Raw genomic sequence first — 11953 nt, forward strand, 5'->3', positions numbered from 1 at the left:
GTAAAATTCAACCTGAAAGCATTGGTTTGGCTGTCAGCTGGTTTAAACTCCGATATCTCATCTAGCAGACTTAAATTGGCTTCAGTGTTCTACAGTAAACAGGAGATATGGAGAGAGCTGAAATAATACTGAGACACACTGAACAACAATATTACTCTTATCCTGTTTTACCTATCTGTGACTGCTGGGATAAGCCTCCACCTGCAGTAACAGCAGAATTCAAGAGGGTATGTGGTGAGCAAAGTGAGGACTGTATCAAACGTATGACAGCATTTTGTGTCAGATTCATACAGAAAGAGATCAACTGTATTCCTCATGAACTACAATATGAAATGTTCAGATCTACACAAGATGATATGATACACAGACATTGGTATTTAGATCGTTGGATGGACTTGGCTGTAGTTGATTCTCTACCTTTCCTGTACTTCCTACAATACAAGATCTACAGTCATCTACAAAGACATCAAGATAAACGGCAAGCACTTGGTAAACTTATAAGAACCATAGCAACAGATGTAAACCTCAAACATACAGAAACAGCTCTCAACATCTTAGGACAATGTATGGAACAAGAAAACAGACCTCAACACGCATTAAATAGCTACCTGATTTCTCTTCAGCTTAGGGCAAGAAACAATGCAGCAATCATCCATATATGTAAGCTCCTTTCTGGCTTATTGGCAGCACAATAATAAGGGGCCAAAATACAGTGACAGTTTAATTACAACTGAAGTTTTCAATGATTATAATTATGCTGATTGTGTGTATCAAACTGACTCAGATGCTAAAATATATGCCTTTCATCATTCTTTCTGTTACATTTTAGTCTCAAATAAAATAATCAGAGTGAATCAGCCACTAATATGTGATATGATTTTGTATATATAACCTTATACTGTTATAAAATATGAAATAAACAAATAACTAGAACTCCACGAGTTTGCTCTGTGTCACCTTGAAAACAGTTGAGCTGTCACTTAAAAAAGTCATTAAAATTTTTCTTCTTAAATATCGGTTATATATAAACACCGCTCTTACAACGTACATGTACCTTTCACTTAAGTGGTTTTTGAACTGATTGTAACAATGATACATCAGGATTAATAAAACTATTACCTTATCAAAAATTAACAAGAGGGCCATGATGGCCCTGAGGTCGCTCACCTGTATATAGCCCCCCCCCCACACACACACACACACCCATAAGAAGATGTTTCATGCTAAACATCTAAGCTCTAGCTCATTGGGCTTTTTAAAAGAAGATTTTTTTAAGTTTTTACTATACACATATAGTTAAAAACAATGACACCCCTGGGGCGGGGCCAGTTTTGACCCCAGGGCTTTTATTTAAACAAACTTTGTAGACACATACTAGAAGATGTTTCATGCTTAATATCTAGACTCTAGCTATTTGGGTTTTTTCAAAGAAGATTTTAAGTTTTTGCTATACACATATGAGGAAAATCAATGACCCCCGGGGCGGGGCCAATTTTGACCCCAGGGCTTTTATTTGAACAAACTTGGTAGACACCTATTAGAACATGTTTGCTGCTAAATATCTTAGCTCTACATGTAGCTCTTTGAGTTCTTTAAAAGAAGATTTTTTAAGTTTATACTATATGCATATAGGGAAAATCAATGAACCCCTGGGGCAGGGCCAATTTTGACCCCAGGGCTTTTATTTGAACAAACTTGGTAGACACCCATAAGAAGATGTTTCATGCTAAACATCAAAGCTCTAGCTCATTGGACTTTTTAAAAGAAGATTTTTTTAAGTTTTTACTATACACATAGATTTTAAAACAATGACACCCCTGGGGCTGGGCCAGTTTTGACCCCAGGGCTTTTATTTGAACAAACTTTGTAGACACTTACTAGAAGAGGTTTCATGCTTAATATCTAAACTCTAGCTATTTGGGTTTATTCAAAGAAGATTTTAAGTTTTTGATATACACATATAAGGAAAATCAATGACCCCCGGGGCGGGGCCAATTTTGACCCCAGGTCTTTTATTTGAACAAACTTTGTAGACACTCACTAGAAGATGTTTCATGCTTAATATCTAAACTCTAGCTATTTGGGTTTTTTCAAAGAAGATTTTTTAAGTTTTTGCTATACACATATAAGGAAAATCAATGACCCCGGACGGGGCCAATTTTGACCCCAGGGCTTTGATTTGAACAAACTTTGTAGACACCTATTAGAACATGTTTGATGCTAAATATCTTAGCTCTAGCTCTTTGAGTTCTTTAAAAGAAGATTTTTTAAGTTTTTACTATATGCATATAGGGAAAATCAATGACCCCCTGGGGCGGGGCCAATATTGACCCCAGGGCTTTTATTTGAACAAACTTGGTAGACACTCATTAGAACATGTTTCATATTAAATATCTTAGCTCTAGCTCTTTGGGTTCTTTAAAAGAAGATTTTTTAAGTTTTTACTATATGCATATAGGGAAAATCAATGACCCTCTGGGGCCGGGCCAATTTTGACCCCAGGGCTTTTATTTGAACAAACTTGGTAGACACTCACTAGAAGATGTTTCATGCCAAATATCTAAGCTCTAGCTCTTAGGGTTTTTTAAAAGAAGATATTTAAAGTGTTTTCTTTTGGTTGCCATGGCAACCAGAGTTCTGCATGGAATTAAATTCTTTGAACAATTTTTAAAGGTGACCACCAAAGGAACATTCCTGTGAAGTTTGAATGAAATTGGCCTAGTGGTTTATGAGGAGATGTCATTTAAAGTAAAAGTTTACGGACGCCGGACGTACGCCGGACGAAAAGCGATCACAAAAGCTCACCCTGTCACTTTGTGACAGGTGAGCTAAAAACTCCTTGTGTTTCATCCATATACAACAAACAATACAAGATGTAGCCTTCCAATTTAGTTTTCTTTATTTCATTAAAATCATGTTTATAAACATTCCAAGTACAAACTATTGGTAAACAATAAACAAAAACATTTATTATAGCATACAATCCCCTTGACTAATTTAAATCTACATCAGTTTCACTGATTAAATCATGCATTTAAATGTAAATCTAAAAACAAACACAACATGCTAGTCTCACAAAATACAAACAAAAGAAAAGCTGCCCTTTGACAATATTACACCGACGTTCTGCAAGTAAGCTGGATAGCTTCCCCACATGAAACAATCCAAAGTCCCTGTTTGGATTCGAACCAACAGTGGTCTGGGGCAAGTGGTTCGAAGTCAGTTACCTTAACAACTCGGCTACAGACGCCCCATTAAAATTTACTTATCTGATGGCCCTCAATCTAAAAAATAACATTGTAGAATTATGGTGATATAACTGTACATGTACATTAAATCATATAAATTTAATTATCAAATAAAGATCAAACTATGCAAAATTAGCCCTCACTGCATTTAAGTCGTGCAGTAGCTGCATAAGTCTTCAGTAGAACTATGGTGATAAATACTGCAAAATCAGTCATTTACTGCAAATAACACGTAAATCTTTACACAAATTGGGAATATTTTTACTTTTCTTAAAATTTTAGTATATTTTTCTCAAAGTTGTTTTTTGTGAATTATTTTTGGTTATCTGGAGGCATACAGCTGTAAATATGTCTGGCTAATCATTTCTTTAACTCTATACCTGTTTTATCTATGATTGATTAATCAGGTTTCTGGTGGCACACTGCTTTAAAGCTACTACCATCTCTAAGTTTCATTACTGATGCATTTATTTACAAAATGAATAGCATTATATAACAGAGAAGGGCAGATAACTATCAATGAAAGTTTCAGAAACTTTATCATGACAATGATGCAACTTCTTTTGCAACATGTCAATTGAATGTGATTTAGGAGTCCTGATATGTTTAATGCATTAAATGGATATATTATGCTTATTGACAACTTAAATAATAACTTCATTCCTGACACAATGCAAATTCTCATGAAAAAGATTCTTCAGTATTATCCCATAAAACCGTAAGTAGCTCTTTAAATGCTAATTTCTGAATACGAAAGTACCATATGAAATGATAATTATATATAAATATACAAGCACATCAAAAAACAGAGGTAATGTTGACACAAAATATAAAGTCACATAAAAACAGAGAAAATGTTCAAAGGACAAAAAAAATAACATCACAGGGTCACAAATATTCAATTTCAACAAAAATACAAGCAATGCATGTTTACAGTTTCTTGTTGTTAACTGAACAAAATTCTACATTGCAGCAAAATACAAGAACACATTTTAAGGTGATAAATTCATCTTTCATATACATAAAATTTAAGTAGACAACATGACTATAACATGATGGACGGCAATGGTATCCAAGACCAATAACACTACATAATGTCTTTGTCAACGTTGTTTAATATAAGTAGATATCATTACTATAAGCTGAAAATTGTAAATTGAAGATCTTCAGAAAAGCCTTGCATGCATTTAGCATTGACAAAGTTATTTAAATGTTATTTACCCGGTTTAAAAAAAATCGTTGAAAATGCCTTCACTGAGTGATATATGAGATGCAAGTTCCTCGCAAAACCTTTATAAGATGATAATTATGCAATGTCCAGGTACACTACAGGATAGCTTAAGTATTCTTTGAAAAAAGAACTAATACATCAAATTATAGTTTTAAGTAGCAAAATATCTAATTACATTAAATCTCCACAAAATGTTCATAAATTTTGTGACACTCTCTAAACGAAAAAAAAAGATTTTTCTTCATATTCATGACAGCCAGACTTGTAAACAAATTTCCCTTTTAATACCCATTGTAATTTCTTGCACATTATAGGTTTTTTTTCATAAAACATCAATAAAAATGGGAATCTCTACACAAAAAATATCATAAATAAAATCAAGCTTGAGATAATGTACATGAATTTACAATTTTGAGATTTTGCGTCTGAAACCATGTCCTAAATACATCGTTAATGTTAAACATTAATTCTGATTGGCTATTCTGGAAAACTATCAATAGTCAGATCAATGTCAAGGCCACTGTTACGCAAATATTTAAGCCAAAAATATTTTTTGAAAATAATCATGGAATCAGATCATGCCCATATTAATGACTGGCCTTTTACTTCATATTCATCACCTTTGGCTTCATTACAACACCTTTAGGATATTCTGAAATTCAAGCCTCTGCTCTTGTATGATAATATAATCCAAAGGTCATAGCCATCGTCCATGCTGCACATGTCCACCATGTTAAAAATGACAAAATTCCACGGTAAAACAAAGGGGTAAAAACAGCCCGTAAGTCTGAGAATGCCACTGACAAATTTTCTGCCTCGTCAAGAATCGTTCTAGTTTTATTCGCAGACATTGTAACGTTGCTGCTATGTGACGATTCTTTTCTAAATGAATTAACGTAGTTTTCGACACTTTCCCCAAAAGTTCCCGACCATGAATATCCTCCTAAAGTTTTATACAAGAATGCCATGAACAGCAGAATAATGACTGGAACGATGTACTGGATGATTACGACACTCACAAAGTAAAACACTCGAGCCACCATCTTCTTTATTTCAACGTTACTTATCCTACCACTTTCTTTGCGAATACCTTCAACCTTCTCGTAGGCAGAGTTCAGATGAGACTGCACATGTGTAGGAAGAAGAATGAGTCTTAAAACACATAGGACAGCAAAAACGACTATTCTAAAATTATCAAAAACTGACTCGTTAAACACTTTTGTTGTTATACGCCAGTTTAATCCACAGAGAATATCCCGACCAATTGGCTTCACCCATAGGAACAGAAGAATGTATGGCAAAATGAAATTGAAATGTAGGAGAACTTGTTTTGCAGGGTTCTCTTTGCTGTATTTCAGTGTGTCAAGATGCAATTTTGACATCCGGAGACCTGGGAATGTCATCAATCCACCAATTATTGCACACACGAATGCCAATATAATTTTAAATGTTATAAAGTGAACAGGGCCTGCTGACTCTACCCCTTCTTTCTGTAAAAGCAGTGTTGCACCATCAGAAAAATTCTTGTATCCGGCTTCAAGTCCGAATTCTAGAACATTTTCATCAACCACAAGTACCGCCATTGCTAAAACTAAACAAAAGAACCCAAAGGTAACAATAAGAATGCGTTCTCCGCCATCCTCTGCCTTAAAGTATGCTACAGTTTGGCTTATTAAAATTCGTGCACAAAAACCGATTGCCAACAAGCACCAAATTATACTGATATTCATTTCATTTGCATTACCAAACACATAATAAATTTCAGTCAGTATGTATACTACCAGAGCACTGATAGCAAAATCAACTATCCATAGATATTCTTCATAATAATGTAAGTGTATTAAATCAATTGCTTCCACTTTAGTCGTATCCAAGGAGATAGGTGTGCTACGAGGTACCGTGAATGTTTCCTCTTTAACTTCTTTATTGTTGCCACCCTTGCGATTGTCATACCGTTTGCCCTTTCCTTTAACATGACCATTAGACTGTAACCCTGCTGCTTTCCGTAATTCATCATCAGAGGGGTGTAAGTAGCGAACCAGTCTGCCTGAAAAACATGTATATACAATGAGTAATGACAGTAAATATGTTTGTTATAATGTACATAATTTATAAAGAAAAAGACATTTTTTATTTTTTGGGGGGGGGGGGGGGGGCAGAAATTCAGTGTTTTGCCCTATGTTTTTGTCTGATCAGATTGTACAGATAAGCATACTGACCTGGATTGATACACTATAGTAGTAATTGCAGCTATCATTTAAAGATAACTTAAACTGTAATAAACCTCTTAAAGTTAAACTAAAATAAGAGATCTATACCGATCATATTGGTAAAATTTGACACAAATCATAATTTCTTATATTCCTATATGGAATATAGGAATAACTAGAACTCCGTGAGACGGATGTGTTGCCTTGTGAACAATATAGTTTAGGAGAAATGGCCAGGACAAAAATATTTAAAAGTGAAATATGAAAATTAACAAAGGGCAATAACTCAAAAAATAAGAAGTGCAGAGCAGCAGTTTCTGTGCACTGCACTTCTTATCAATAAGATCTATCATCCTATAAAGTTTCAAGTCCATAGCTTTTATAATTTATGAGAAATGGCCTGGACAAAAAAAAAGTATGAAAATTAATAAAGGGTAATAACTCAAAAAATAAGAAGTGCAGAGTACTGGTTCTTGTACACTGCACTTATTCTTAATGAAATCTATCATCCTACGAAGTTTAAAGACCATACTTTTTATACTTTAGGAGAAATGGCCTGGACAAAAATAAAGTATGAAAGTTAACAAAGGGCAATAACTCAAAAAATAAGAAAAGCAGAGTACCGGTTCTTGTGCACTGCACTTCTTCTTAATGAAATCTATCATCCTATGAAGTTTCATGTCCATAGCTTTTATACTTTAGGAGAAATGGCCCAGACAAAAATAAAGTATGAAAATTAACAAAGTGCAATAACTTAAAAATTAAGAAGTGCATTGTAAATTGGGAATTTTTTAAGCATTTTTTTCAGCTAGAAATAAGATTAGTCATCATGAATATAGATAGCTAACAGTTTCCACTGTCCAGGGAGAACTATTGAGTGGTGATTTATATGAATATGTTGGATTTCAATGATTTCAGAGAAATCACTTGGCCTTGTGGTTATTTTGAACAGCCATTTTGGGAATTTAAACATTGGAAATTGGGAATTTTTATGTCTATTTTCTATTGGGAACAGTACCGTTTTAGGGTAGTAGTTATATAAAGAAAAAAAACACTGACAGTACACAATATTTGTTTTAAAGTGACATTATGCCCATCCATGGGTATATAGTTAGTGAGCAAGGGAAATTCAATATAAGTTTACATTTTGCCATAATTCCTTTCAATATTTTAATTTTCTTCGCATGAATGATAAATAGCTAATATGATGCCAGAGAAAGTTCTGTCAATGCCATCCATCACAATGTATCTGTGACATTCAATATAGAAAAAGAATGGGGCCATCTTTTTTATATTTCAGGCAGATTTTTATTTTGTCCTCAACATTTTTCCAATATCAGTTGCTGGTCAATCGCCACCATTGTAACAGTCAATCTTTTGAAATATAAAGTCAATACAGCAACACTTGACAATGAAAATTAAAATAGCATAATGACATCTTCAAAAATTATCTTATTCTTACCTGCAATTAGCCATCTTCCAAATGAATAAAAACATGACAGTTTCTGGAGGAAACTGAACACTATCAGACTGAACACAAGCTGTGCACCAAGAACTGCCATTTCTGTAAATAAAACACTATTTTTAACAATCTTAACAATTACATATCTTATCATACATAATCTAAGTCGCTAATGAAATGACAAGTAAAACTGAAAGCTCATTGTATCAATATCTATTATATATAATAGTATAAAAGAAGTCATTTTTGACATCACTTTGACACCAATTTAACCTTGAGGCCAATTTAGTATTAACCAATAGGCTCTTAAGAAATGGAGCAGTTTAGTCTGAAAATTGCTTTGTAAATATTTCAATTAAGAATCATTATGTTACTAAAGCCGTTATTAACAAGATAAAACAATAAAGAGCTTAACTTTCTGTCTAGTTTTTCATATTATAAATCTGGATCTGAAGCAATTGTGTATTACATGTGTATAACATTTTGCCATGAAATCTCAAACAAATATACAAACATTTTGCACAGATCTTTATCAATCTATATTTTACAACTGTCAAATTTGACAGTTAAATACAGCTGTTGGCAGATGTGGTGTTGTACTTGATACAGAAATTAAATTATCACTGATGTATGATCAATAACCCTCAATAACAGGTCTAGGATTTGGTGATATTTATCTGTTTATGGAAGTCCATATTTCAATTTGATTTACAACCCAAAAATAAACACAGAAAAAAAATGCAAATTTTAATCCCTCTCTGATAAATACAAAATGTAGTCATGAAATTTATACTCTAATGTTTATTAGTAAACAGAAACCCTTATTCATTCATACCCACATGTGGATGCACATCCGAGAACACATATCCGAATTATATGCCATTTTAATTTTTGAAGGGCAATCGTGTGGGTGGGGTATACATTTAGTCAAATAAATCCCAATAAATAAGATTTTGCTTTGCAATTTATAGAACTAAATTATTAAATGAATAATATATATTACTACTGTTTACCGATATGGCAGAAATCGTTTCTCCACAATCTCTAAAATTATCTGCAGAAGAAATTTATTCAAAATGTGCCGGTCAGAATTCCATCAAAATAAGTGGGCGTGGCGAAACTAGAAGGTATAAAACCCGTCAAACCACAAAACGACCGTCTCCGGTCCCCGAATGTCTCCGGTCTTCTCTAAGTAAGGATATACACGTTCGTGGATGAGTGTAATTTACTATTTTTCGATCTCTTATTCAGAAATTGAAGCTGGTAAATAAGAATTATATATGATTCAATACTGAAAAGTTAGCAAACTTCAATTCAGCATAGGGCATCAACAATTGTATTAAGATATTTATATATTTAAAAAATTAAAAACTAAAAAATTGTAAACAACTCTTTAAACAAAAATTGGGGAAAATTACAAAACAAACATTTAAAATTTTTAAAATTATCAAAATAAAAAACATTTTCACCCTATACCTGTAATATATATAATGATATAAAGACCTATATCCCTCTTTTCAAAAAAAAATGATTTCAAAAATATTTTAGGAATTTTTTTATAATTTAAGCCCACCAAAAAGCTCTGGAAAACAAAAAAAGGTTTCGGGCCCAAAAACTCATTTTGGTTTTTTGGAAAGGTCCGGGGGTGGGGGGAACAGTTGCAAAATGATAAAGCGGGGCAAAATACATAACATAAGCCCCTTTTGATTATTTATTTGCCCCCAGTATAAGCCATGGGGATTACATTTTCCCCCAGTTTTATAACCAAAAGTGATTTAAATTTTCAATTTGCAACCAGTATAAGCCAGGTGACTAGCCTTTGCCACCAGTATATTCCAGGTGATTAGCCTTTGCCACCAGTATAAGCCATGTGATTATCATTTGCCACCAGTAAAAGCCATGTGATTATCATTTGCCACCAATATAAGCCATATGTGATTAATTATCATTTGCCACCAGTATAAGCCAGGTGACTAGCCTTTACAACCAGTATATGCCAGGTGATTAGCCTTTGCCACCAGTATAAGCCAGGTAATTAACATTTGCCACCAGTATAAGCCAGATGACTAGCCTTTGCTACCAGTATATGCCAGTTGATTAGCCTTTGCCACCAGTATATGCCAGGTGACTAGCCTTTGCCACCAGTATAAGCCAGGTGATTAACATTTGCCAACAGTATAAGCCAGGTGACTAGCCTTTGCCACCAGTATATGCCAGGTGATAAGCCTTTGCCACCAGTATATGCCAGGTGATTAGCCTTTGCCACCAGTATATGCCAGGTGACTAGCCTTTACCACCAGTATATTCAGGTGATTAGCCTTTGCCACCAGTATAAGCCATGTGATTATTATTTGCCACCAGTATAAGCCAGGTGATTAACATTTACCACCAGTATATGCCAGGTGACTGGCCTTTACCACCAGTATATGCCAGGTGACTAGCCTTTACCACCAGTTTATGCCAGGTGATTAACCTTTACCACCGGTATAAACAGGTGACTAGCCTTTACCACCAGTATAAACCAGGTGACTAGCCTTTACCACCAGTTTATGCCAGGTGACTAGCCTTTACCACCAGTTTATGCCAGGTGACTAGCCTTTACCACCAGTATAAGCCATGTGATTAACCTATACCACCAGTATAAGCCAGGTGACTAGCCTTTACCACCAGTTTATGTCAGGTGACTAGACTTTACCACCAGTTTATGCCAGGTGACTAGTCTTTACCACCGGTATATGCCATGTGACTAGCCTTTACCACCAGTATATGCCATGTGACTAGTCTTTACCACCGGTATATGCCATGTGACTAGCCTTTACCACCAGTATATGCCATGTGACTAGTCTTTACCACCGGTATATGCCATGTGACTAGCCTTTACCACCAGTTTATGCCAGGTGACTAGTCTTTACCACCGGTATATGCCATGTGACTAGCCTTTACCACCAGTATATGCCATGTGATTAACCTTTACCACCAGTATAAACCAAACAAGGCTTTAATTTTTTGACTAATTTTTTATTTGAAATCCCCCCACAATTGGGAAAAATTTTTTTTTGGGGTTTTTTTGCAGGATCAACTAAAAAGAAATAAAAAGATTTGGCGAAAAAAATTTTGGGGGGTCGAAACCCAAAATTTTAAGAACTTGTTTCAGGCTATTTTTTGAGAAAAAGTTTAGTTTTTAAAATATGTATAAAAAATAAAAAGCAAACCCCCGGGCAAAAGTTCGTAGGGGAAAATAATAACGGGGATTTTCACATTGTAATTTTTTTTAATTCTATATTTAAATTTTTTCATTTAACAAAAAAAAACAGGAAAGATTAATTTTGGGACATTTGAATAAACAAATATTAATTTTCCCCTTAACATGTAAATTAAACTTGAAAATTTCCCTTTTTTTTCTTTTTTTTAAAAAAAACTTAGACAATTTTTCTCTTTAATTTTAAAGTTTAAAAAAATACCTTTAGGCCCTTTTCGGAGGGTTTTGCTGCTTTAAATGACCTTTTCCCGAATTACCCGGTCCCCTTTTTCTTTCATTTTGTATACTTGGGATAGGTTCTGGGGGATAACCCAAAAAAACCCTCCGGGTGAAAAATGGGCCAAATTTTTTGGGGTGCTCAAATTTGATGGGTACACGCATTGGGTTTTTAAAGACCAATCCGGGTTTTTTATATCCCCAAAACCCCACAGCATTTACCTTCGAAAAGGGCAAAAAAGTACCCTATCATTGAAATATTTCTTTTGGGAGTTTTTTTTTAGAGCTAACCCCCCAAAAGCCGGAGACAGATTTTTAGCATTTATT

General features: G+C 34.3%; 1 protein-coding gene across 2 annotated transcripts; it reads right to left on the reverse strand.

Annotated features, from left to right (window-relative positions):
* Positions 1-2876: 2876 nt before the first annotated feature.
* Positions 2877-9309, reverse strand: LOC132743037 (transmembrane protein 161B-like). Of its 2 annotated transcripts, none has more exons than XM_060731548.1 (3): positions 9165-9309; positions 8152-8253; positions 2877-6526 (listed from the first exon to the last, which is right to left on the reverse strand). In XM_060731548.1, the coding sequence occupies exons 2-3, from the start codon at positions 8249-8251 to the stop codon at positions 5139-5141; spliced, it is 1488 nt and encodes a 495-aa protein (XP_060587531.1). In that variant the 5' UTR covers positions 8252-8253; positions 9165-9309; the 3' UTR covers positions 2877-5138. The 2 variants fall into 2 exon arrangements, with proteins under 2 accessions (XP_060587531.1, XP_060587532.1); XM_060731549.1 differs by having other exon boundaries at positions 9155-9296.
* Between the last annotated feature and the right edge of the window lie 2644 nt (positions 9310-11953).

This window comes from Ruditapes philippinarum, unplaced genomic scaffold (genome assembly GCF_026571515.1).
Source record: "Ruditapes philippinarum isolate M1 unplaced genomic scaffold, ASM2657151v2 ctg14759_1_1_1_1, whole genome shotgun sequence".
NCBI lineage: Eukaryota > Metazoa > Mollusca > Bivalvia > Venerida > Veneridae > Ruditapes > Ruditapes philippinarum.

Coding starts and splice junctions, on each gene's coding strand:
- LOC132743037 (XM_060731548.1), bottom strand. CDS start 8,251: ATGGCAGTTCTTGGTGCACAGCTTGTGTTCAGTCTGATAGTGTTCAGT. Junction 6,527..8,151: donor TGGAAGATGGCTAATTGCAG/GTAAGAATAAGA, acceptor CATGTTTTTCAG/GCAGACTGGTTCGCTACTTA.